The 24885-nt window shown below is 42.4% G+C and overlaps 1 protein-coding gene across 8 annotated transcripts in view; it reads right to left on the minus strand.

Annotated features, from left to right (window-relative positions):
• Window positions 1-24885, minus strand: part of fat3a (FAT atypical cadherin 3a) — an 808281-nt gene that overhangs the window by 313053 nt on the left and 470343 nt on the right. The window contains exon 5 of one of the 8 annotated variants that reach the window (XM_059646556.1): window positions 23612-23716. The exons of the other annotated variants lie outside the window; for them this stretch is intronic. Coding sequence (XP_059502539.1) covers window positions 23633-23716 — 84 coding nt within the window. The 3' untranslated portion in view covers window positions 23612-23632. Of the gene's footprint in view, window positions 1-23611; window positions 23717-24885 lie in introns of those variants that run through there. 8 annotated transcript variants of the gene reach the window in all.

Consider the following 24885-nt stretch of genomic DNA (forward strand, 5'->3'; position numbering starts at 1 on the left):
AAACTGAAATTATGGACATATTCAATAGATCAAACAAATCAATTGATATTTCTGATACAGAGCCTTCACAGTGCTGAGACTTGTATTCTTCAAATGAGCTGAGGCTTTGGAAACAGAGTAACAATGCCAGTATTCTTCCTCTCATGACTTTTAACATGTCTTCTCAAAATACTACTAACATCTGGCATACAGTTCCACAGATTCCTTTCACCAGTTCCTGCTAAAGTGGACACATTTCATAATTGAACATTGTCTTGTATAGAGTCTTTGAACTAGGAGCAACATGTTTTGCCATTCAATGATATGAGTGATCTGTGGTGTAATTCCATGATAAACCTACCTCTAGCCCATATCCTTTAATACCTTTGCACAATAAACATTTATCTATCTCAGATTTAAAATCAACAACTGATCCGACATTCACTGTCATTTGTGGATGAGTGTTCCAAACATCTGCCATCCTTTGTGTATAGAAGTGTTGCCAAATATCTCTTCTAGTTCTAGAATGCCCAACCACTGGAAATAGTTTATTTTTATCTATCCTGTCTTCTCCTGCCAATATCTTGAAGACTTTGATCAGATCACCACCTAACTTTTAAATTTCTAGAGGAAACAGGCTTCATTTGTACAATCTCTCTTTATCCCCGAGGTTCAGGTATCATTCTTGCTACGCTATATTCCCTCCAAAGCCATATATCCTTCCTAAGGTGCAGTGCCCAGATGTGCTTAAGTACTCCAAGAGGGGTCTGACCTTGGTTCTGGATAACTGCATTATAACATCTGCATCCCTGTACTCCACTTCAAAAATAAAGGCCACATCTCCAGAAATAAAGGCTAGCACGTCCCTCACACAGGAACAAGAACATAAAACCATCATTCACTCTAATTTTCTTTTTGAAGGACCTCCAGAATATGAAGTCATGCTATGATCAGCAGGCCAATGCTGACGGCCATGTGCAGAACCCTGGAGATGTTGCTCGCGCACACGGCAACACAGGTTAGAGGGAGTGTTGTTAAAGAATCACTTCTGTTCAACTACAGGCTGAAATTTCATTGAAGCATCAGCCATTCATGTAAACTTACGTTGTACTCCCGCCAAGGTTATTTTATAGAACTATGCACCTGAACCTCCAACAGTCTTTGGACATCCACTGTACTTAACTTCGTACCATTGAGAAAATGCCCTGATCAATCCTTTTTTGGTTCTAAATGGATAACCCAACACTTACAAGTATTCTCTCGCAGGAATCATAAGAGAGTAGCCAGGAGAAGCAATTGATTATTACTCCCTACCCCTCCTTCCAACTCCTTAAAGATCAGGGATGCTGAGGTCAAGTATGATGCTATTATTAAAAGTCAACTCAGCTAAATTGGAGAATTGGATGTGGTATTCTCTTGGTCTGTGCAGCTCCATTCTACAAACTTCACTCTACAACCAGGGTAGCTGTCAACTCCTGCAGACACCCATGCATACGTTCTATTTATACAAAAATGCAGTTCTTGCAAATAACTCTGAACTTTGTTTTGGAAATATAAATTCTGTTACGCTACCTGCTGACTTCCAACATATGCAACTTCACAAGTATTTCTGACTGCAAAAATTGATTACAACTGTTTTGGGAGAAGAGTGCTTCAAGCGAAATTCGGGGCTGTTTATAAACCACTGTTTTCTCTTTCTATGTCTGTGGAACATTTGAAAAGATTTGAAAATTGTTAAAAATATAATTAAATGTCATCCCTTTTACTTTCTCTATTAAGCCTTTCTTAAATTGCAGTTTAACACTAATGTCATTAATCTGTAGAATTATAATTATTGTATGTGCTAAAATTGGGCCAAATATGTAAAATGTCAACTTCACTTCTTTTAAAACTCTTCTCTAAGTTGAATCATCAATCAAGGGAATTAAAAATAAGCACAGAAAAAAAGGATGCCCTAAATCTAAATAAGAACTTTAGGTAGATCTTATATCAGTGTATTTTCTTGTTCAAAGATGTGATTTGATTTTTTTGCATGTATTTCTTGCTCTCGTATCTGGTGGACTGGGCAAAGGTAAATGTAACTACCCAGATATACATCTGCATCACAATTACTTCATGGATGGTCTGCAATGGTAGTTCATGTACAATTGCACTGGTGAAAGTGACTAAGCTGCATTCCTGAACCATTGCAGTGCATACGGTGTAGGTATACTCACAGTAGTGTTAGGAACAGAGTTCCAGGATTTTCACCACTGCTTCCCAAATGAATAATAGCATTACTAATTATCTCCAGAGGGAAGTTTAAAAATAAACTTGAAAATGAACTTACCTGTATACTTCAAATAGAGAACGAATATTTCTAGACACATTAGATCAGTACATATCATTCGCTAATTTAAATGGTTTTTACTTCTGGATTTTAAGTAATGCCTTGATAGAGTTTTTTTGAGAAGATTTGTAGTTCGGGTTGTGGATGAAGTTGTAGACGAGGTTGTAGACTTTCTCACCAAGGCAATGTGTTTGGTTGCAGACATTTCATCACCCTACTAGATAACATCAGTGTGCCTCCGGTGAAGCTTTGGCATTTTGTCTGTTACATATATTATGTACAAAATACCATACAAGGACTGTGAAAAACATTACATAGGCCAAACTGGAAGAAAACAGACAATAAGGATAATAAAAACAACAACTAGACACTCAGAGGCACGGCCAATTCTCGCTAGTCTCAATACACACGGAAAAGAAGAACATGCATTTGACTGGGACAACACATCCATAATAGCATGAGCCAAACAGAGGGATGCCAGGGAATTTTTGGAGGCCTGACATTCCAACCAGAACTCTATCAACAAACACATTGAACAGGACCTGATATACCAACCTCTGAAAAACAGAGCCAGAAGTGAAGCCAATCACCCCAGCAAACCAAGGCATATAAATAAGGAGCAGGACAGAATGCCAACGCCTCACTGGAGGCGCACTGGTGATGCTACCTAGTAGGGTGATGAAACATCTAAAACTAAACACACACCAGCTCAGTGAGCAAGTTTACAACTTAATATCTTTATTTCAATAGAATCATTATAATCATTAGGCTATTTTTACTATCTGAAATATTAAAGATTAAGAATTGATGTTGATAATTAAATTGGAAGCATTTTATAGCTTATGTTCTTTTAGTAAAATATTAATTAGGGTTCTAATTAGCTTACAGGATATAATGCTTCCTTCTTGTAGATTTGGAACTTGTCACTCAATGGTGAACTGGCACCTTGTAAAATCGATGTTGCGTGTGTGGAGCTTGATATTGTCAAAATCATGGTTGATGTAGCTGATGTCATGTAACTTTTGGCTAACACTATTGATATCGCACAGCTTGACCACATGAACTGGTATTTTGTTCTGTTTAATGTAGAGATGAGGTTTAAAAAAAAACCCGACATACATTGTTCAGCAAAGTCATTACATTCTTTGGAGGTGAATTGGGCTCCATTTACACATTTCTTTCAGGAAACCTTTGCTGAGCGTACAGAGGTCCAACTACTGCGATGTTTGTCGTAGTTCTCAAATCTTTCGCCTTTCAGATACAGGGAATTTTGATTAATAGAATGCAACTATGAGATGATATTCTTGACAGTTTGTGAATAATTAGATCCCCATAATATACCATCACCAGTGGTACGATTGTATCTATCATCTCTTCTGACATACTTCTGGCACACACTGCACGTAGCACTATTCTCTTGATGTCTTTATAGGTGCCTATTGAGTCAAGAGTTGACCTAAACTTTCATCCTTCCACTCCCATGTGATCTTCATGTAAGGATTGTTATTCTGGATATAACTACCAAAATATCAATTTCTAGTCAGACGGCATGGGTGATAAATCAATCCAGACACTTTTTTGTCTGTGCTTTATGAGGCTTGAGAGGTCAAACTTAGATCATTTGACGGTCTCATTCCTATTTTGACAGTTGTATTACATCAATCCTTTTACCTAAATCTTTTATTGTGCTTTCTCTTTTGGTAATAACTGAACAGGGTATCTGTTAACACCATGTCTGCTCCAGCCTTGTATTTCAGACTGCAAGTATAGCCCTAACCCTATAACCCTATAGTTTAGGGTGGCACGGTGGCTCAGTGGTTAGCACTGCAACCTCACAATGCCAGGAACCCAGGTTCAATGCCAGCCTTGGATAACTGTCTGTGTGGAGTTTGTACATTCTCCCCATGTCTGCATGGGTTTCCTCCCACAGTCCAAAGATGTGCAGGCTAGGTGGATCGGCCACACTAAATTGCCCATAGTGTTTAGGGGTGTGAGGGTTATAGCGGGATGGGTCTGGGTGGGATGCTCCAAGGGGTGATGTGGACTCGTTGGGCTGAAGGGCCTGTTTCCACACTGTAGGGAATCTAATCTAAATCCTCAAGATTAATCATTGTAGTCTTAATGGCACTTTACAAAAATGTTTATTCTAGATCTGTAGTAGACAATGCTCACCCACTGTTATGAATTTTATTCCATAAAAATATGCACAAAATTTCTCACATCTATTAATGACCACTCAAAGTTTGCCACATTACAATGACTGATTCCAACTAGCGAGTTGAGAAGATTTGTAGCTCAGGTTGAGGTTCTGGATGTGAGTTTGCTCGCTGAGCTGGAAGGTTCGTTTTCAGACATTTCGTCACCATACTAGGTAACATCATCAGCGAGCCTCCGACAAAGCACTGGTGTTATGTCCCGCTTTCTATTTATCTGGTTAAGTTTCCTGGAAATCTAACCAGATAAATAGAAAGTGGGACATAACACCAGCGCTTCGTCGGAGGCTCGCTGATGATGTTACCTATATGGTGACGAAACCTCTGAAAACGAACCTTCCAGCTCAGTGAGCAAACTCACATCCAGAACTGATTTCAACTTACAGTAGACCTCAGGATGTGAATGCTACTGGTCTTCTGAACTTTACCAGGCTTCTCCCAGTACTTTTTTTTGAAGGGGCTACTTGCAGAAATACACGTTTCAAGGAAAATTAACATTAACACATTCACCATGTCATTAGCCACCTCCTTTAAAAACTCAGAGACTTGTGAGGCTGCAGTTCCCGTTTGCTTGGTAAACTTTCACTTGGGATTTTCTTCTATACTTTCCATCCCTTGATTTATAGCAATTAGTATTACATTTTGTATTTTCCTCTATGAAGACAGGGGGAAAATATTTGTTCATCTGCTATTTCCTACTCTCAATATTGAGAAGACGAACATTCACTTCATTCAACCTTTTCCTTTTTAAGTACCTGTAGAAATTCTTGATTTTGCTTAGAGTCCCTATGGCGTGGGAACAGGCCCTTCAGCCCAGCAATCCACACTGACCCTCAGAGCATCCCACCCAGACTCATCACCCGATAACCCACCTAATCGACACATCCCTGAACACTATGGGCAATTCAGCATGGCCTAACCTGCACATCTTTGTACCGTGGGAGAAAACCGAAGCACCCAGAGGAAATCCACACAGGCACAGGGAGAATGTGCAAACTCCACACAGATAGTTGCCTGAGCATGGAATCAAACCTGGGTCTGTAGCGCTGTGAAGCAGCAGTGCTAACCACTGAGCCACCATGCCACCCTTTTACATTTCTTTATATTTCTAGTTTCTTCACATATAATTTCTTCCCCCAGTTAACCTTTTATTCATTCTCTAACATCTACGGTAAACTATGAATGTCGGTCCTCCCTTCAGAATTTTTCTTTTTAGTAGGAATATTTTTATCCTGAAGTATCTCCTTAAATGTCTGCCTACATCTCTACTGACCTATGCCCATCCTAGTATACCAGTTCATTTCTATCAGCTCAGCTTTCACGACCATGCAGTTGCCCTTATTTTATTATAATCTTAGCCCAATCTTCTTTCCTTCAAAATAGATGCAAGATTTAATAATATCGTGGCTATTCAGGAGTGCTTTATCTCTGAGGCCATTAGTCGATCCCATGACACAACAGTTGGTATTTTGTAATGCAGCCTGTTCTCTGGTTGGTTCCAAAATGTGCTGCTCTAAGAAACTCTTTCATCACCTTCCAAACCCATGATCACTTCCATCTAGAAGGATAATGGCAGCAGATATAGGGGAACACCATCACCTTCAAGTTCCCCTCCAAGCCATTCACCATCCTGGCTTGAAAATAAACTGCCATTTCTTCACTGGTGCTGGGTCAAAATCCTGGAATTCTCTCACTAATGGCATTGTGGGTCAACCCACAGCAACTGGACTGCAGCAGTTAAAGAAAGCAGCTCACCACCACTTTCTCAAGGGCAACCAGGCACAGGTAATAAATGCTGGCTGGCCGGCCAGCCAGTGGCACCAATGGCTCACATAATGAATAAATTTTTAAAAAAATTCTATGAACTTCTCATTCAGCTTCCTACTGTCAATCCACCTTTTCACTTAATATATAAAGTCAATGATTATTGCTGTCACTTTATCACAGACAATTATTTCTAGGACAAAAACAAAGTTGCTGGATAAGCTCAGCAAGTCCGGCAGCATCTGCGAAGGAAAAAAACAGAGGTAACATTTCGGATCCTGAGTTCTGAGGAAGGATCACCAGGCCCAAAACGTTAATTCTATTTTTTCTTTCACAGATGATGCCAGACCTGCTGAGCTTATCCAGCAACTTTGCTTTTGTTCCTGATTTACAACATCCACAGTTCTTTTCACTTTTATTTAGCCATTATTCTTCCTGCATACCTTAACTGGCATTGTGGTTACTGTTAAGAGCCTGTAGACCACTCCCACTAATGAAAGCATGGTGGCTCAGTGGTTAGCACTGCTGCCTCACTGCACCAGGGACCTGGGTTCAATTCCATCCTTGGACGACTGTCAGTGTGGAATTTACACATTCTCCCCATGTCTGTGTGGGTTCCCTTCAAGTGCTCCAAATTCCTCCCACAGTCCAAAGATGTGCAGGGTAGGCGGACTGGCCATGCTAAATTGCCCATTGCGTTCAGGGATGTTTGGGGTAGGCAGAGGTAATGGGGAATGAGTTGGGGTGGGATGCTCTTCAGAGGGCGATGTGGACTTGTTGGAGTGAATAGCCTGTTTCCACACTGTAGGGATTCTGTGATTTCATTCCTTTACTTTTCCTTATCTCCATCGAAACTGCTTCTGCAACCTAAGTTCCTGAAACAAGGTAAACTCTAACTACTGCACAACGACCATCCTTGATTAACAGTACCCTACTTCATGTTTACGTAGTTTACTCAAAAGTCATAATCCTTCAATAATCAGGACATATTCCTTGCCATCCTGAAGCCAGGTTTCCATATGGGCTATCAAATTGTTTTGATTTACTTAAATCATAGAATCATCCAGCCTAGAAGAGGCCCTTCAGCAGCAAAACCTACTCTAAATCTGTCCCAGTCCCACTTTCCAGCTCTTGGTTTATAGCTTTGAATGTTATGTCACTTAAGGTCTCATCCAAGTACTTTTTAAAGGTTGTGAGGTTTTCTGCCACAGCTATTCTCCTGGGCAGTACATTCTAGATTCCCACATCATATGTGTGAAAGAAAAAAAAATCCTCAATTTCCCTCTAAGCCTCCTGCCAGTCACCATAAAATTATGCCCCCTTGTCACTGACCTTTCAACTAAGGGGAACAACTACTTTCTATCCACCCTGTCCCTGCCCCTCACAATGTTATAATGAGCCTCTTTCAGCTTTCTCTGCCCTAAAGAAAGCAACCTCAGCTTATTCAGGCTCTCTTCATAGCATTTGCTGCAGCAGAGAGAAAGGTGTATCTATGAGCTTCAAAACATAAGTTCAAATGAAAACAAACTGAAAACAAACTTAAAACAAACTTAAAACCCTGCGTCTGTATGATCCTGACTCCACTCACTCATGCGTCTTTTGTCTAATTTTAACAAAAACACTCGCAACTCAAAGCTGTTTACCCACTGCTTCTGAAGTCAACATTCTAGCACCACTGGCAATACCATTTCTGCAAGAAAATCAGCATAGAACAAATCCCTCATAAAAGGCACAGTGCTACAGATTCATTTACTTGGTTATGAACACTACACACCTTCAGAAACAGCCTTTATTTTTATTCTTTTGTTATATTTTTAACACCTAATCCTTATTGTTGGTATGTTTCTCGGTTTTTCTTTCTCTCTGATCCTCATTTCCTATATAACTACTTTCCTCTCTTATCTTGTTCTTATTCCTGGATATGCATTTTTCCACATTTGATCCCTAACCTATTATTTAATTTAAAGCCCCATCTTACTTCCCTAGTCACACCATTCGCAAGAACACCAACCCCAGGACAGTTCATATATAGCTTAAACCAGTATTACATCACCCACCTTCCACATTACTGATGCTGGTGGCACATCAACCAAAACCAACTGCAATCTTATCATATTAAATGATGAAGGTGCCTTGAAGGGCCATATGACATACACATACTTTCTATAGTGCAAGTACAGGCATTTCCTCACTAAGTGCCATAAGTGAGTTAGATAACAGCCTTATGAAAGAGACACATGATAAGAAAAGGACTCTCTCATGCTGACTGATGTAGTTCAATTATGAAGGCAAAGAATCAGCACTTCAGAATTTCAACCAATCGGCAAAACTTTGAATCATGAACCAACTATTCAAGTACTAAAAGCTACTGGTAACTCACGTGACAATGGCCTCCACCACAATGAATTGCTTGCAAAAAGTAGGCAGCTGCTCAGAGATTGATGCGTGTATCATTTTTGTTTTAAACGCTTTATTCTTTCTGACCTTATTTCTAATCCATATGTTTAGTCATTGGATATTCGTGCACATCGTAATTAATGAACTAAATCCTTTGGTAATTAAAGAAAACCTCATTAAATTCTTTCCTTTTAAAGCATATGTTTATTTAACCTGGGAGAACTTCCCATTTTTGGACAAGGTCCTTTGTGAATTAATCTTGTTGCAATCAACCAAGTGGGTGGGTGAAAGGAGGAAGGCAGCTAATTCAACCCCCTCATTTAGAAGCTTAACAATTTGGAACAACCCACTTAGAACTGGAATGAACTGGGAAACCTTGCCTGGGATCACATCACAATGATCTACTGGCAATTCCCTCGTAGCCACTTCTGGCACGTTACATCACAATTAGAAAAACTGTCTGGTTGGTACTGGGATCCCCAGATCCAGCTAAACAAAATCTATTCCTCAGGCTTGCTGCTAGAATGTTGCTTTGTATTCTATATGGATCCACAGAGTCTGCTTGATCTAGTATGACAGAGGAAAACCACACAATGGCCTAACTAGAATGGTTCTTGTGTTGCCCGTGAAAGAATGTATACGTTTGCAACTGGTTGAGTTAATTTGATGTGGTAGGTAACGTTGTGAAGATTTCAAAGCAAGTTGAATGACAGGCCTTACTACTTCAAGGTCCTAAGGTGCTCTCCTCACAAATGAGATATCAGGAGTAGGCCATTCAGCCCCTTGAGCCAGTTACACCATTCAATTATATCATAGATTAGCTATGATTTAACTCCATATACCTGCCTTTGGATCATATTCCTCAATATCTTTGCATAACAAAAATATCTATCTCAGATTTAAAATTAACTGATCCAGCATCCACTGTCATTTGTGGAAGAGAATTCTAAACATCTCCCACTCTGTGCGCCAAGTGGTGTTTCATAACATCTTTCCTGAACTGTCTGGCCCTAAATCTCAGACTATGCACCCTAGAGTTCTAGAAACACTAATTAGTGCAAGAAGTTTATCTTCATTTATCCTGTCTCATCCTGTTAATATCTTGAAGACTTCAACCAGATTATCGCTTACATTTCTAAATTCTAGTGAAAACTGGTCTAATTTGTATAATCTCTCCTCATTACTTAAATCCTTGAATTCAGAGTATCTTTTTGTAAGGCTACGTTTGTGTCCTTTCCAGAACCAATATATCCATCTCAAAGTGTTACAACAAGACCTGCTCACAGTACGCTGAGTGGAATCTAATCAGGCATTTGTATAACTGTAGCATAACTTTTGCATCCTTATACTTCATTCTTCTAGATATAAAGGCTACCATTACATTAGCTTTCTTTCTGCATCTGGCTGCAACATTTTAAAGATCTATGGATCTGAAACCCCAAATCTCTTCAGGTATCCATTCACTGTATTTAACCTCGTACCACCTAGAAAGTACCCTGATCTATTCTTTGTCTGTCCAAAATGGTCACCTCACACTTGCTTATGTTGAACCGTGTTTAGCACAGTTTTGCCATTCATTTAGTCTGTCAATATCGCTTTGTAATTTAATGCTCCCTAACTTTGTGGTAATCAGAAAATTTGGTTAGATGACTTTCTAAATTTATTATCTCAGACAATGAATGTAATAATTGAGGATCTAACAGATCCTTATGGAATCCACTGGTTACATGCTGCCAATTTGCATATTAAATCCCCACCATGATGTCAAGACAGTAGGTGCCACTTAAGGTATTCCTCAGCATTAACCCTTTTAAGTTCTTCCATTCTTAGGCAACATTTCTGCTCTGAAATTTTGGAGAGGATAACTTAGACATTGGTAGGTGTAGAATTCTGGCTGTGCCATCGGCAACAATGACCACTGCAAAACTGCAACATAGACTTCAACATGGATCATTATTTGATGCCTAAGAAAAAGGTTGCGTGGTTGAGGGTGGTGGTGGGGGTGGGGGGGGGGGGGGGGGGCATGCCAATGGTTTAAAAGTTAGGTGATCTTACTCCATTTTTCTCTGTGGCAGGGTCTTCCATTCAGAGGACACACCAAGATCTTAGGCAGCGAGATGTGGCCCTTAAGTAGCCTTGAGGTGTCCAGCCCTGGATTAAATCACAACAGGCAGGACTTTCATCCTTTGACCTCCTAACTGATACTATGCCCTCACCCTTATTTGGAAATTTTAAATTCTGTTCTATGAATTACTAGTTGACTGCACAAAATGCTGCAGACATGTTTAGAAACGGAATTAAAACACTGCATTAAAATCAGGTTTAATTGATTTATTTGATTCAACATACTTTACAAATTAGACTCATTGTTAACCGCAATAACATTGTTTAATTTGGTAGAGATATATCAGCATTCTGTTTTAGAAACATTAAAATGAGACATCATCTGTCTCTTGGTGACATGAAGTAAAGTCATTAACAATTGTGGAATTGGATTTACATTAGATTTCAGGATGATCTTTGGCCCAAGTAATAATAATAATGATCTACTTTTACTGCAATTTGAATATCCATCTCCATCTTTATTAGAGCTATTAGCCCTTGAATATTGGACTGGATAACTTGAATGAATCAAGACTCAGTTTGGTGTTTTATTATCATTGTAATGAGGTTCACTGTTTGCAATTTCTGCTTTCTTCAAAAAAAATGCCATTTACACCCCCACACCAACACAACAATCTAACATTACTTCCTCCCCTGCTGCTGAACCTGACACCAACTGCACTGTTGGGTCCGGCACTTTGCCTCCTTATTCAATAGTCTAACACCACCCAGACGATGAAGCCCGTAAATGACAATCACTTTGCTGCCATTCAGCCAGACCCACCATTCAATCCCTGCTGCTAGGGGTCTCCCTCCACTAAATCAGACAAACGTTTTCCCCACTACTTGACCCAACACTACCTCTCCTGACCCAGGCATACACTGCAAACTAATAGCCTGGCAGAAGACCATTGGGTGTAAGAACATAAGTAGGTTATTTGGCCTATGTAGTCTGTTCCACCAGTCAATTAAATCAAAGCTAGTCTGATCATTCAGAACTCCACTGTTCTTTCCCCATAACCCTCTATTCCTTCACAGAGTAAAAATCAGTCTGAGACTTGAATATAATGACCCAACTTCAAAAGCTTTCCATAGTGAAGAATTCCACAGGTTCACTAACCTCTAAAAGAAGAAATTCTTCTCATCTGTACCTTAAATGTGCAACCCATCATAGAACAAAGACCAATGCAGCAGAGGAACAGCCTTCAGCCCTCCAAGCCTGTGCTGACACATTTTGCCCTTACATGCTAAAATAGTTTTCACTTACAGGATCCACACTCACTGTTCCCTTCCTATTCATACATTCATCATACTGTCATTTTGCTCTCTTGCACTAGGCTTTCACCCAAGGAGAACAAAATCTTGCCATATTTATCCTGTGAAGCCCACTAAGAATCTTGTACATTTTAATAAAATCATCTCATTCTTCTAACCTCCAATGAGTAAGGCCCTAACCTACTCAACCTCATTAGAAAGTCCTTCTATACCCGGGATCAACCTGATGAACTTTTTTTTGGACTGCCTCCAATGCTAATACAGCATATCTTTCCAAACACAAGGAACTAGAAGAACTGTTCAGCTGTGGGGTCTGACGACTTTGTGTAACTTTTAGCAAGATATCCCTTTTTAAATAAAAAATTCTCCACTCCCTTTGAGATAAAGACCAACTTTTAATTTGCATTTCCGATTACTCACTGAATTTGGATGCTTGCATTTTTGTGATTCATGCACAACGTGTCCTAAATTTCTCTTGAACTGAAGTCCTATAAATGTTTACTCTATTCAATCTTATCCTTTAGCCTCACCAATATTGCTGCTGTAAAATGAATCTTTGATGGGAAGAATAAGAGCCGGACTGGCAGTCTAAAACTGGAAGAATTCCATTCTCCAGAACCAACATCTATCACACATTGACGATCATAGAATTTGCAAATAAAAATGCAAATCAAAGCAGAAAAGATCTACAAAGATGAGTTCTTTTCACACAGAAGGTGGCTCGTATATGGCATGAACTGCCAGAGCAAGTGGTAGATACAGGTACAGTTACAATATTTAAAAGACGTTTGGACAGGTGTATGAATTGGAAAGGTTTACAGGGATTTGGGCCAAACACAGGCAGATGGGGCTAGTTTACTTTGGGAATATGGATGACTTGGACAAAAGCATGACTCAGTGACTCGATGAGTTAGAAATAATATTTTTGGATTAGAAAATAAAGACAACCATAATCCATGTTTTCAACATACTTTGTGAAAGTATGCAGTAATGAGTTTGAGTGCTCAGGTTGGAATGCGTTCAGAACACAGCATTTGATGCTAGCATTTATACTGACCTACAATTCTACTGAAAATCCTAGTTTAACAACGTAATGGGCTCCAGAAGAAACATTCTTGTTTATAGATTTGCAGCCAGCAACTATTTAAGTGAAGGGAAACAACTTTAGCAGATTAGAAAATTAAATATAAGAAAATGGTTTTTCTAAATTTCTAATTTTAAGATAAAAATTGCAAAGATAAATAATTTCAATAAAATGCTCAAATGAAACTACAATTAAAGTTTTTGGAATTATATTGCACTTCAATTTGAAACCCAGTTGTGATTGGATAACTTCAGAATATCATTCCTTGCATTATTCATTTAAAAGATCATCAGGAACAATTAGCACCTTAGCAATTTATTACTCTTCAACTGGAACCTAACGGTGCAGTTATGCCACCAATTAAAGTATAATTTTAACTGGCACAGCTAATATCACCAGACAAAACTATACCACTGGTCTTAAAATGGCTCCTACATAGGGCAGCCCAGTGGTTCAGTGGTTAGCATTGCTATCTCACTGCACCAGGAACCCACGTTTGATCCCACCCACAGGCGACTGTCTGTGTAGAGTTTGCACATTCTCCTGTGTCTGCGTTGGTTTCTTCCAGGTGCTCCGGTTTCCTCCCACAGTCCAAGGTGGGTGAATTGGCCATGCTAAATTGCCCATAGTGTCCAGAGATGTTTAGTTTGGGTGGGTTAGACATGGGATTTGCAGGGGAATGGATCTAAGTGGGATACTCTCAGCAAGATTGGTGTGGACTTGTTGGACTGAATGCCTGTTTCCAAACTATATCGACTCTATGATGATGATTTATCGTTGTTATATAAAGTGATCTATTTTGTTATTCCAGTACAACGTGTGTATAATTATTCAATCTACTGTTTCAGTCTACACACATCCATGTTGTAAAACAGACATCAGGGCACCTGTCACAAAAAAATAGACGGCATGTGTAAATCTGATGACTAACTTGAAACATTAACTCTGTTCTTATTCCATAGATACTGTGACTCTGGCCTGCTGAAAGATTCTGGCACTTGCTGCAATAACTTTGTTGTGTGTTATTTGTTGCTGCCATTGGTGATTTTATTTCAATTGTTATACTCTATCTCTTTTGACGGCAGTCATTTACTTTATCACGACATTACAACCATTTTGGAAACATAAAACCAATTTTTTATCCAAAAATACAAATAAGAAAATAACAAAAAGTTCTGATACTTTGTGATGAAAGAAATTTTTTCAAAATTTAAATAATTTAAAATTATTTAAAAATCCAAATAGCAAATAGGATCTATTGAACTTATTTATTGTCATGTGCATTTTGTTACAAAACAGAAATGTTGTACAGTGTCACCACTCTGCAGTGCCATCTTAAAGTATTGAAAAGTAAATGCAAAAGCAGAAAAAAATGTTTTGGTTTAATGAAATAAAGAAAAAGCATTCAACTTTACATGCTTCCTTAAGTGCGCAACCACAGGCCATCGACCTGGTGGCCAGACGTGAGATCCCCTTCACCACGCCACCACTGGAATGGAAGATGCTGCTCTCCAGCAGCACCTCAACTCTGCTGATGCCCTTGCTGGATAGCGTACCAGCCCAAACTCAACTCCGCCAATGCCTTTTTAAATTTACAAACTGCTGCAAACTAGGCGTGGATACAATCCATATGCTTTAACAGAAAGATTTTCTAGCACAACAGAGATAACACAGCATGGAGCTGGAGGAACACAAGCCAGGCAGCATCATGGGACAGGAATGTTGACATTCTGGGTCAGGACCCTTCCTCCGATAGAGTGAGTGGAAAGAGAGCTTAGAAATAGAAAGGGGAAAGGTGGGGTTGAGGAAGGTGGCTGGGATGGTGATAGGTGTGTGCAGGGAGTGGTGGTGATTAGTCAGTGAGGTGGGAGGAGCAGTAAGGTGGGAGAGAAGATGGACAGGTTGTGTCAGGTCATGCAGGCAGCGATGAGGGGGAGGGTTGGTCATAGGATGAGGCTGGGGTGGGGAGATTTTGAAACTGGTAAAATCCACATTTAAGCTATTGGGTTGTAGGATCCTGAGGCAGAATACGAGGTGCTGCTCCTCCAGTTTGCAGTTGGTGTCATTGCGACACTGGAGACGGCCCAGGATGGACATGTCACCCAAGGAGTGAGAGGGGGGAGTTGAAACGGTTGGCGACTGGAAGGTGTTGTCATTTCTTGCGAACAGAGCACAGGTGCTCTACAAAAGTCGTCTCAGAGCCTCTGCTTGAGCTGACCAATGTAGGGGAGGCTACATCAGGAGCAGAGGATACAATAGGCCACATTGGCGGATGTGTAGGTGAATCTCTGTCTAATGTGGAAACACATTGTTTGTTTTGCCTAACAGGACTACACATGGTACATACTGGAAGGATATTTGCAGTGACCAGGGAGCAGAGGTCACAGTTTAAGGACAAGGGGTAGGCAATTCAGGACTGAGAACAGGAGAAATTTGTACATCCAAAGAGTGATAAACTTGTGGAATTCTCTGCCACAGTAAGCAGATATGGCCAAAACATTGAATGTTTTCAAGGAGTTAGATAGTACTTTTGCGGCAGAAATGATCAAAGGGTATGGGGACAATGCAGAGAACTACTGTCACACTGAACGGTGGAGCAGTCTCGGGAGGCCAAATGGCCTATTTTTGTTCCTACTTTCTATGCCCCAGGAAAATTTGCATGAGACTTAGGAACTGCAAACCACTGTTAGACTGCCACAGGTAGCTTGCCAATGAAGACGTTTACTGCATTGACCACAACGACCATTAGGAATGGTCTAGGGACAGGATGGCAACCAGTTAAAAAAAATTGATGTAAATGGAAGGACAGATGGTGGAAGTGGTGGCGAGGTGGTAATGGTTGGTGGAAGAAACAATCCTGAGCAGTCCAAGCATTGTCATGAAGCTGACAAAATATTTCTGCACTGCCTCACTTCACATACAGGCCTGAGTATATTTTTAGAAATATGGCACCTGGATATCCCTTTAAAGAGTTTTTAAGACCATTACGTTTAAACAGGAATTCAAAATACCCAGTATTTATTGAAAACATCAAGTCACAAGATTCCACAATTTAAACCAAATAAAATTTACCATATTTTAGGGATATTCAGCTAACGCAGTTGGTAGATCAGGAGACTCTTAATCTTTGGGTTGTATGTTCAAGCCCCTTGTTTGGGCGAAATGGTGGCTCAGTAGCTAGCGCTGCTGCCTCACACCACCAAGAATCTGGGCTCATTTTCAGCCTTGGGTGACTGAGTGTGGATTGTTCACATTCTTATTGCATTTGTGTGGGTTTGCTCTGGTCATCTTGTTTCCTCCCACAGTCCAAAGCTGCTGAGGGTAGGTAGATTGTACGGTGCATGCTAGATGAACTAGTCACAGAAAGTGCAGAGTTAGGACAGTGGACTGTGTCCAGGTGGGATGTTCTGGGGAGGGTCATCGACTCAGTGGGCCAAGCAGCCTCTTACCACACTGTAGCAATTCTATGATAACAAGGTGTAGAGCTGGATGAACACAGCAGCCCAAGCAGCTGAGGAGCAGGAAAGCTGACGCTTCGGGCCTAGACCCTTCTTCAGAAAATCTTCTGAAGAAGGGTCTAGGCCCGAAACGTCAGCCTTCCTGCTCCTCTGATGCTGCTTGGCCTGCTGTGTTCATCCAGCTCTACACTTGGTTATCTCAGATTCTCCAGCATCTGCAGTTCCTACCATCGCTAAATGGATTATATGCTTCTATTTATCATATAAAGCAGACACTGTTAAACTAATGTTATCTTAAACAACAATAATTTAGATCTCTTAAACTTAAACTTCCCATTTTCTATGGCTTCATCAGAACGTCTTCAGCTACTTGATATCTAATTTGAAAACCTGACAATTAATGTTTGTTTTTGCTGATAAATACAGGATAGATACAAATACTTTACAATGTCATTAAAATAGATACTAAGTGAATGGTTTGATGGTTTGAGATGTGAAGTGTGTCTGAGAACAAACAGCCATGGGGGAAGCTTTACATATTTCCAGATACATAGATGAAAATCTTCAGTACACCAAAACAAGTGGGACTTGCTGCTTTCATTTTTCTTAAAACAGTCATCACTGTTTTTCCTAAAATAGTAGAGTGGAAACAAAAGTCCAGCATAGCAAAACAATTTTGCATTTTCTTATTAACCAAATTTGCACTTAATTACCGAGTGGCTACATCAAATATTTCATTAATTGTGTGGAGTGTTTTGAGATGCTTTAATGTGATAAAAATACTATACCACATCATATAGAATGTTATAAAACACATCTACTATGGTTGGTATTAAATTTGCTGAATTCAACAAATTTCTGAACAAGAGTGATAACTGAATTATTGAAAATGAGCCCCAACAGAAGCAATATCTTTGAATAAAAATTGTGAAATAATGAAAGCCAGATAATAAAGAAGTTGAAAAGGCATTTATGCACTGGGACAAACGAATTTCCTAGATGTTGACACTTGAGTGCATTCATTAAAAATTAAAACTAATACAATTTACATAACTGAAAATTTATTACATAAGTAGGATTCATAAAAAGGAAATCAAAATGTAAATGTATCTGTATGATTTCTGCAAAACTGTTGTGCATTTTTGGTACAGATTCTAGCCTTTGAGGAATGACGGGTTTGATCTAAGGAATTCAAAAAGAGTTAGGAGCTCTAAAACAAGTTGACAGCAGAATCAATAACAGTTGGATCAATTCAGGTGTGAATTCATTGTTCCAAAAACTACAAAATTTCATAGGCAAGTGAAAACTGCTCTGGTGTGGGGGGTTTGGATTCCTACATCATCCAGCTTTCTTTTGGCTTTGTTTGCTAAGGTGATTAGAAAGGCACTCAAAAGCTTTTCAGCTTTGAATTATGTATTTCCTAACAGTGTACTGCTTCCTGACTGTATTAGCACCATAATCACTGAGGGGAATAAACAGATCAAACATCTTTTTCCACAAGGCTGAAAAACTGGGAGGATTGCGTAGAAGGGTTCTTCCAAAGAACAAAATAGACAAGACTAACAAGCAGGTATGAACCAAGGAACTTAACAGCAGGTGCTACAGCCCTTCAATGTGGCACCAGTACCCTGAAATCATTTAGAACGTCATGAGGCAGGAAACACTTGTGACATATTTTCTAGCACCAATCCCTTGAGTTACTGTGCATCATGTTTAACTTTCTTAATGTTAACACATCTTGAATTCCCATGCATTCTACTCTTTGCAGGCACCATCCTTCAATGAGCAGCCAACATTGCTGTGCTCCCTTAGCCCACAGCCCTCTCATACCTATGGCCACTGAGACCCTGATTCTCCTCACACTTTTCTGATTGCTCTCACGACGGGATAGTTTCTTGAAAGGCACTTCATTTAGCAATAATTGAATGCCCCATCCAGTAATCTTCACCAGGGTGGGAGCTGAGACCTTCACTTCTGCTGAGGAGCAAAACTAGAAGATGCATAACTTCCAACAGCTCCAGCAGCAAGAGGAGCTTCTCTCTCACCAGCATATTTTAAAAAATTCATTCATGGGACGAGGGTGTCACTGACTAAGTAGTATTTATTTTCCATCCTTAATTGCCCAGAGGGCAGTTCAGAGTCAATGACATTGCTGTGGGTCCGGAGTCACATGCAGGCCAGACCAGATAAGGATGGCAATTTCCTTCCCCAAAGGACATTAGTGAAGCAGATGGGCTTTTGCAACAAATGACAATGGATTCATGGTCATCATTAGATTCTTAATTCCACATATTTATTGAATTCAAATTCCACCATCTGCCATGATGGGACTCGAACCCAGGTCCCCAGAACATTATCTGGGTCTCTGGGATAACAGTTCAGCGATAATACCACTAGGCCATTGCCTCGCAGGCAGATGGAACAGACATCATGATCCAGCTGGAAGGAGACAAGACCTCTAATGGAGTGGTCAACAGGCAGTCTTGACTTGCTTGAACAGTGTCAAGAAGCGTCGTCTCTCAGGGTAGATTTCTGCTGACATCTGCAGCGTCATGGAATAGAGGCTTGCTCCCAGAAGCTGACAAAGTGTCTGTTATTAGAAGCCTCTCCATATCACCAAGGATCAGAGATAATGGGAAAAGCAGATGCTGGAGAATCCAAGATGACAAAGTGTGGAGCTGAATGAACACAGCAGGCCGAGCATTTCAGGAGCACAAAAGCTGACGTTTCGGGCCTAGACCCTTCATCAGAGAGAGGGATGGAGAGACAGAACTGGAATAAATAGGAAGGGGGGGGGGAGGTTGACTGAAGATGGAGAGAAAAGAAGATAGGTAGAGAGGACAGTATAGGTGAGGAGGTAGGGAGGGGATAGGTCAGTCAAGGGAAGATGGACAGGTCAAGGAGGTGGGATGAGGTTAGTAGGTAGGAAATGGAGGTGCGGCTTGAGGTGGCAGGAAGGAATAGGTGAGAGGAAGAACAGGTTAGGGAGGCGGGGACAAGCTGGGCTGGGTATTGGATGCAGTGGGGGGAGGGGACGAACTGGGCTGGTTTTGGGGTGCAGTGGGGGAAGGGGAGATTTTGAAGCTTGTGAAGTCCACATTGATACCATTGGGCTGCAGAGTTCCCAAGCGGAATATGAGTTGCTGTTCCTGCCACCTTTGGGTAGCATCATTGAGGCACTACAGGAGGCCCATGATGGACATGTCATCTGAAGAATGGGAGGGGGAGTTAAAATGGTTCGCAACCGGGAGGTGTAGTTGTTTATTGCGAACCGAGCGGAGGTGTTCTGCAAAGCGGCCCCCAAGCCTCCACTTGGTTTCCCCGATGTAGAGGAAGCCGCACCGGGAACTATGGATACAGTATACCACATTGACAGATGTGCAGGTGAACATCTGCTTAATATGGAAAGTCATCTTGGGGCCTGGGATGGGGATGAGGGAGGTGGTGTGGGGCAAGTGTAGCACTTTCCGCGGTTGCAGGGGAAGGTGTCGGGTGTGGTGGGGTAGGAGGGGAGTGTGGAGCAGACAAGGGAGTCACAGAGAGAGTGGTCTCTCCGGAAGGCAAACAATGGTGGGGATGGAAAAATAGCTTGGGTGGTGGGTTCGGATTGTAGATGGCGGAAGTGTCGGAGGATGATGCATTGTGTGGGGTGGTATGTGAGAACGAGGGGGATCCTCTTGGGGCGGTTGTGGTGGGGGTGGGGTGTGAGGGATGTGTTGCGGGAAATGCGGTCAAGGGTGTTCTCGACCACGGCGGGGGAAAAGTTGCGGTCCTTGAAGAACGTGGACATCTGGGATGTGTGGGAGTGGAATTGCCTCATCCTGGGAGCCGATGCGACGGAGGCGAAGGAATTGGGAATAGGGGATGGAATTTTTGCAGGAGGGTAGGTGGGAGGAGGTGTATTCTAGGTAGCTGTGGGAGTCGGTGGGCTTGAAATGAACATCAGTTTCTAGCTGGTTGCCTGAGATGGAGACTGAGAGGTCCAGGAAGGTGAGGGATGTGTTGGAGATGGCGCAGGTGAACTTGAGGTTGGGGTGGAAGGTGTTGGTGAAGTGGATGAACTGCTCAAGCTCCTCTTGGGAGCAAGAGGCGGTGCCGATACAGTCATCAATGTAACGGAGGAAGACGTGGGGTTTGGGGCCAGTGTAGGCGCGGAAGAGGGACTGTTCCACATAACCTACAAAGTAGCAGGTATAGCTTGGGCCCATGCGGGTGCCCATGGCCACCCCCTTTGTCTATAGGAAGTGGGAGGAATTGAAACAGAAATTGTTGAGGGTGAGGACGAGTTCGGCCAGGCAGATGAGGGTGTCAGTGGAGGGTGACTGGTCGGGCCTGCCAGACAGGAAGAAGTGGAGGGCCTTGAGGCCATGTGCATGAGAATATAAGTGTATAGGGACTGGACATCCATGGTGAAAATGAGATGTTGGGGTCCAGGGAAGTGGAAGTTGTGGAGGAGGTGGAGGGCATGGGTGGTGTCACGAACGTAGGTAGGGAGTTCCTGGACCAAAGAGGGAGAAAATGGAGTCCAGAGAGGTGGAGATGAGTTTGGTGGGGCAGGAACAGGCTGAGACAATAGGTCGACCAGGGCAGGCAGGTTTGTGGATTTTGGGAAGGAGATAGAAGCGGGCAGTGCGGGGTTGGGGAACAATAAGGTTAGAGAGTGTGGGTGGGAGGACCCCTGAGGTGATGTGGTCATGGATGGTATTGGAGATAATGGTTTGGTGCTCGGGGGTGGGGGTCATGATCAAGGGGGCAGTAGGAGGTGGTGTCGGAGAGTTGGCATTTGGCCTCAGTGATGTAGAGGTCAGTGTGCCATACTACCACTGTGCCTCCCTTGTCTGCGGTTTTGATGGTGAGGTTGGGGTTGGAGCGGAGGGAGCGGAGGGCGGCCCGTTCTGCAGGGTGAGTTTCAAGTGGGTGAGAGGGGTGGAGAGGTTGAGGCGGTTAATGTCTCGACGGCAGTTGGAGATGGAGAGGTCAAGGGAGGGTAGGAGGCCTGGGGGTGGTGTCCAGGAAGAGGACTTGTGTTGGAGGCAGGTGAAGGGGTCAGTGGAGGGAGGGTTAGGCTCCCAGTTAAAGTAGTAAGCGTGGAGGCGAAGGTGGCGGAAAAACTGCTCGATGTCCAAGCGTGACTGGTATTTGTTGATGTGTGGGTGGAGGGGGACAAGGGTGAGCCCCTTGCTTAGGACTGACCGTTCGTCCTAAGTCAGTGGGAGGTCTGGGGGGGATGGTGAAGATTCGGCAGGACTCAGTGTGGCTATCTTCTCTGGGGCTGCAGGCTGTGGAGGTTATTGGCAGAGCGATGAGGTCATCAGCTGTGGGATGGGTTCTGTCAGCAGTGGCTGTGGGCGGAGTTCCGTCGGCTGTGGGCGGAGTGCTGCTGTCTTGGGTGGTGGGCGGAGCGATGACAGCAGTGGGCGGAGTTCCGTCAGCACCAGCGGTGGGCAGGTTTCCATTGGCAGTGGGCGGAGTTGCATTGGCAGTGGGAGGATCGGGGTGGGTGGCAGCAGCAGTGGTGAGGGTGATGTTTGTGGTGTTAGTTCTAGAAGTGGAGGTGATGACCGCAGCAGCGGTCGCATTCGCGGTCCCGGAAGCGTGTACCTGGCCGTGGCAGATGTGACATCATCGATGGGTTCACCGGCCGTGTCCTCGTGGTCAATGGCAGCGGGTACGTGATGGGGGAGGGGGGAGGTGCAGGGACAGGCTCATAATTTGGGAGGTGAGAGAATCCGTTTTAAGGTGGCGGGAGCCAGTGAGTTTGTTGTACTTACGATTTTTGGTGTCCAGTAAAGCCGAGTAGAACTGGGTGTTCAGTCTGTGGATCCTGCGGAGGTTAAAAAACAGGAGAGGTCCTTTGCAGGTCTGGGGGAGGGAGGTTCTGAGCTGGGCAGGTTGGCGCATGGCTGCGAGTGTCTGTTTCAGGACTTGCAGGGAGAAACACTTCTGAAGGGTCTGAATGTTCTGGGTGTAGAGGTGGTCATGGTTGGGGTCAAATTGGGAAGGCTTGAATGTAAACTGTAGTCCGTTGGGGATGAGCCGGCTCTGAAGGCAGGTGCTAAGGAAGGTGATGTGACTGTGGTACCTGGTTTGCTTCAGGACATGGTCGAGCAGTTTCAGAGCTGAAGAGATTACAAGAGAGTTGCAGTGGGAGAGAGATTCCCCGAGGTTGGTCCGGAGGGAGGAGAGTAACTTCTTCAGGTTAGGCATCCTGGAAGAGGCTTCGCAGTGAGGTTAAAATTGTGATCAGAGATAATGGGAACTGCAGATGCTGGAGAATCCAAGATAACAAAGTGGGAAGCTGGATGAACACAGCAGGCCAAGCAGCATCTCAGGAGCACAAAAGCTGACGTTTTAGGCCTAGACCCTTCATCAGAGAGGGGGATGGGGAGAGGGTTCTGGAATAAATAGGGAGAAAGGGGGAGGCGGACTGAAGATGGAGAGAAAAGAAGATAGGTGGAGAGCAGACTATAGGTGGGGAGGTAGGGAGGGGATAGGTCAGTCCAGGGAAGACGGACAGGTCAAGGAGGCGGGATGAGGTTAGTAGGTCAGAAATGGAGGTGCAGCTTGAGGTGGGAGGAAGGAATAGGCGAGAGAAGAACAGGTTAGGAAGGCGGGGACAAGCTGGGCTGGTTTTGGGATGCAGTGGGGGAAGGAGAGATTTTGAAGCTTGTGAAGGTCGCATTTCCTGTTCTCTGACAAGGAGAACAAATTCAGACCCATGGCTGTTTGGATTGGTTTGTATGGAGAAGTTGAAAGAACAACTGTTATTGAATGTGTACGAGGCAATGCACTGAATGAGCGTGACAGTGTTGGCTGCTCATTCAGAGGCAGTGTATGTGAAGAGCAAAAAGCTTGGAATTGCAAGATGTTATGCAAAAAGCTGCCCAGTAACTCAAGGGATTGGTGCTGGGAAATGTGTCACTGGTGTTTCCTGACTCCTAATATTCTAAATGATTTCAGGATGCTGCTCCCACATTGAAGAGCCGCTCACCTGTTGTTGAGTTCCTTGGCCACTTTGATTCAAGCCTGCTCAGTAGTAGTGGCTATTCTGTTCCTCTGAAGAACTGTTCCCTGCAATTTTGTAGGGCCCATCACAGCCTACTAAAGGACAACTCTGAAAAAGTTTGAGACAGAACATGCTTTCATCCCTGGACTAAATGAAAGCCTCATGAATTGCTAAGAAGTACATAAATATTTCTACAGTACCTCATCATTTTGCAAAAGAAACTGGAACAGACATGGTCAAGCTACATTGTTAACTTACTAACCGTCTAATCAGATGGTTATGTTCCACTACAGGTGGTTTTTTCCAGAGGGAAATAATTTTTCAGCAGCAGCCCTCACAATGGCAGCCCTGCAACCACAGAAATCTGCCTACCCTCCTTAACTGGATGGTGACTGTGAGCCAGCTTCTTAATTGGTCCCTTCCAGAAATATCTCCAAAGAGGATGCAGTGACTACCAGAATCAGATTGGGACTCTCAAGTGGTACTGACTCTCAGCAACTTTTTAAAAGAATAGAAGAATGTTCTTGGGGAACTGGATTAGAATTCTATATTTTTAATCTATACAAGGTGATGTCATAATTCATTAAGCATTCCTGGAGAGAAGCTGAGGCAGAATGATGAGGCAAAATAGAAGGAAAGTTGCTCCTTCTCTAAGCAATTTTTATACCTTACATAGAAATCCATGACATTGATGATAGGTAGCCTCAGTAGAAAATATTATCTGGCCTAGCATAAGAGTAAGGCCGCAATTAATTATCTCAAAATTGACACAAAGATTTTTTTTTAGAAAAGGTACTAAATAATTAGTGCATTTATCAGTATTCTACTATCAGAGTGTGAACTGTGTGATCACACAGCATAAACTACAAGTATACAAAAGGGTTTTGTGGTGCACAAGACCATCACATTAAATGGAATGACATACCCCAGGCTAGTACACAAAGTTTGTTCTAGCTGATGTCAAGATTTTAATTGTATAAATCAGTGCTGTCAAAAATGGACACTAGATTAAAATGCAGTTTTAAAAGAAAAACTTGCAAATGAGCAAAAACCTGTAATGAGCTGGCTGTCCCAAATTGAAGATTATTGCCATTCCACCATTCTGTTTTAAATATGGGAATGTGTTGCATCTCATCAGCTACTGTTATACTCCTGCAAACCACTGATTTTTGAAACCCAATTTTTCTCGTCCTCTCCTCTTCATTTCAAAGGCCCGCCTTTTACAATTTTCAAAAACATATTTTGATGTATATATTTCATGTTTAAATTGATGTGTT

The sequence above is a fragment of the Stegostoma tigrinum genome, chromosome 6 (genome assembly GCF_030684315.1).
Source record: "Stegostoma tigrinum isolate sSteTig4 chromosome 6, sSteTig4.hap1, whole genome shotgun sequence".
Lineage (NCBI taxonomy): Eukaryota > Metazoa > Chordata > Chondrichthyes > Orectolobiformes > Stegostomatidae > Stegostoma > Stegostoma tigrinum.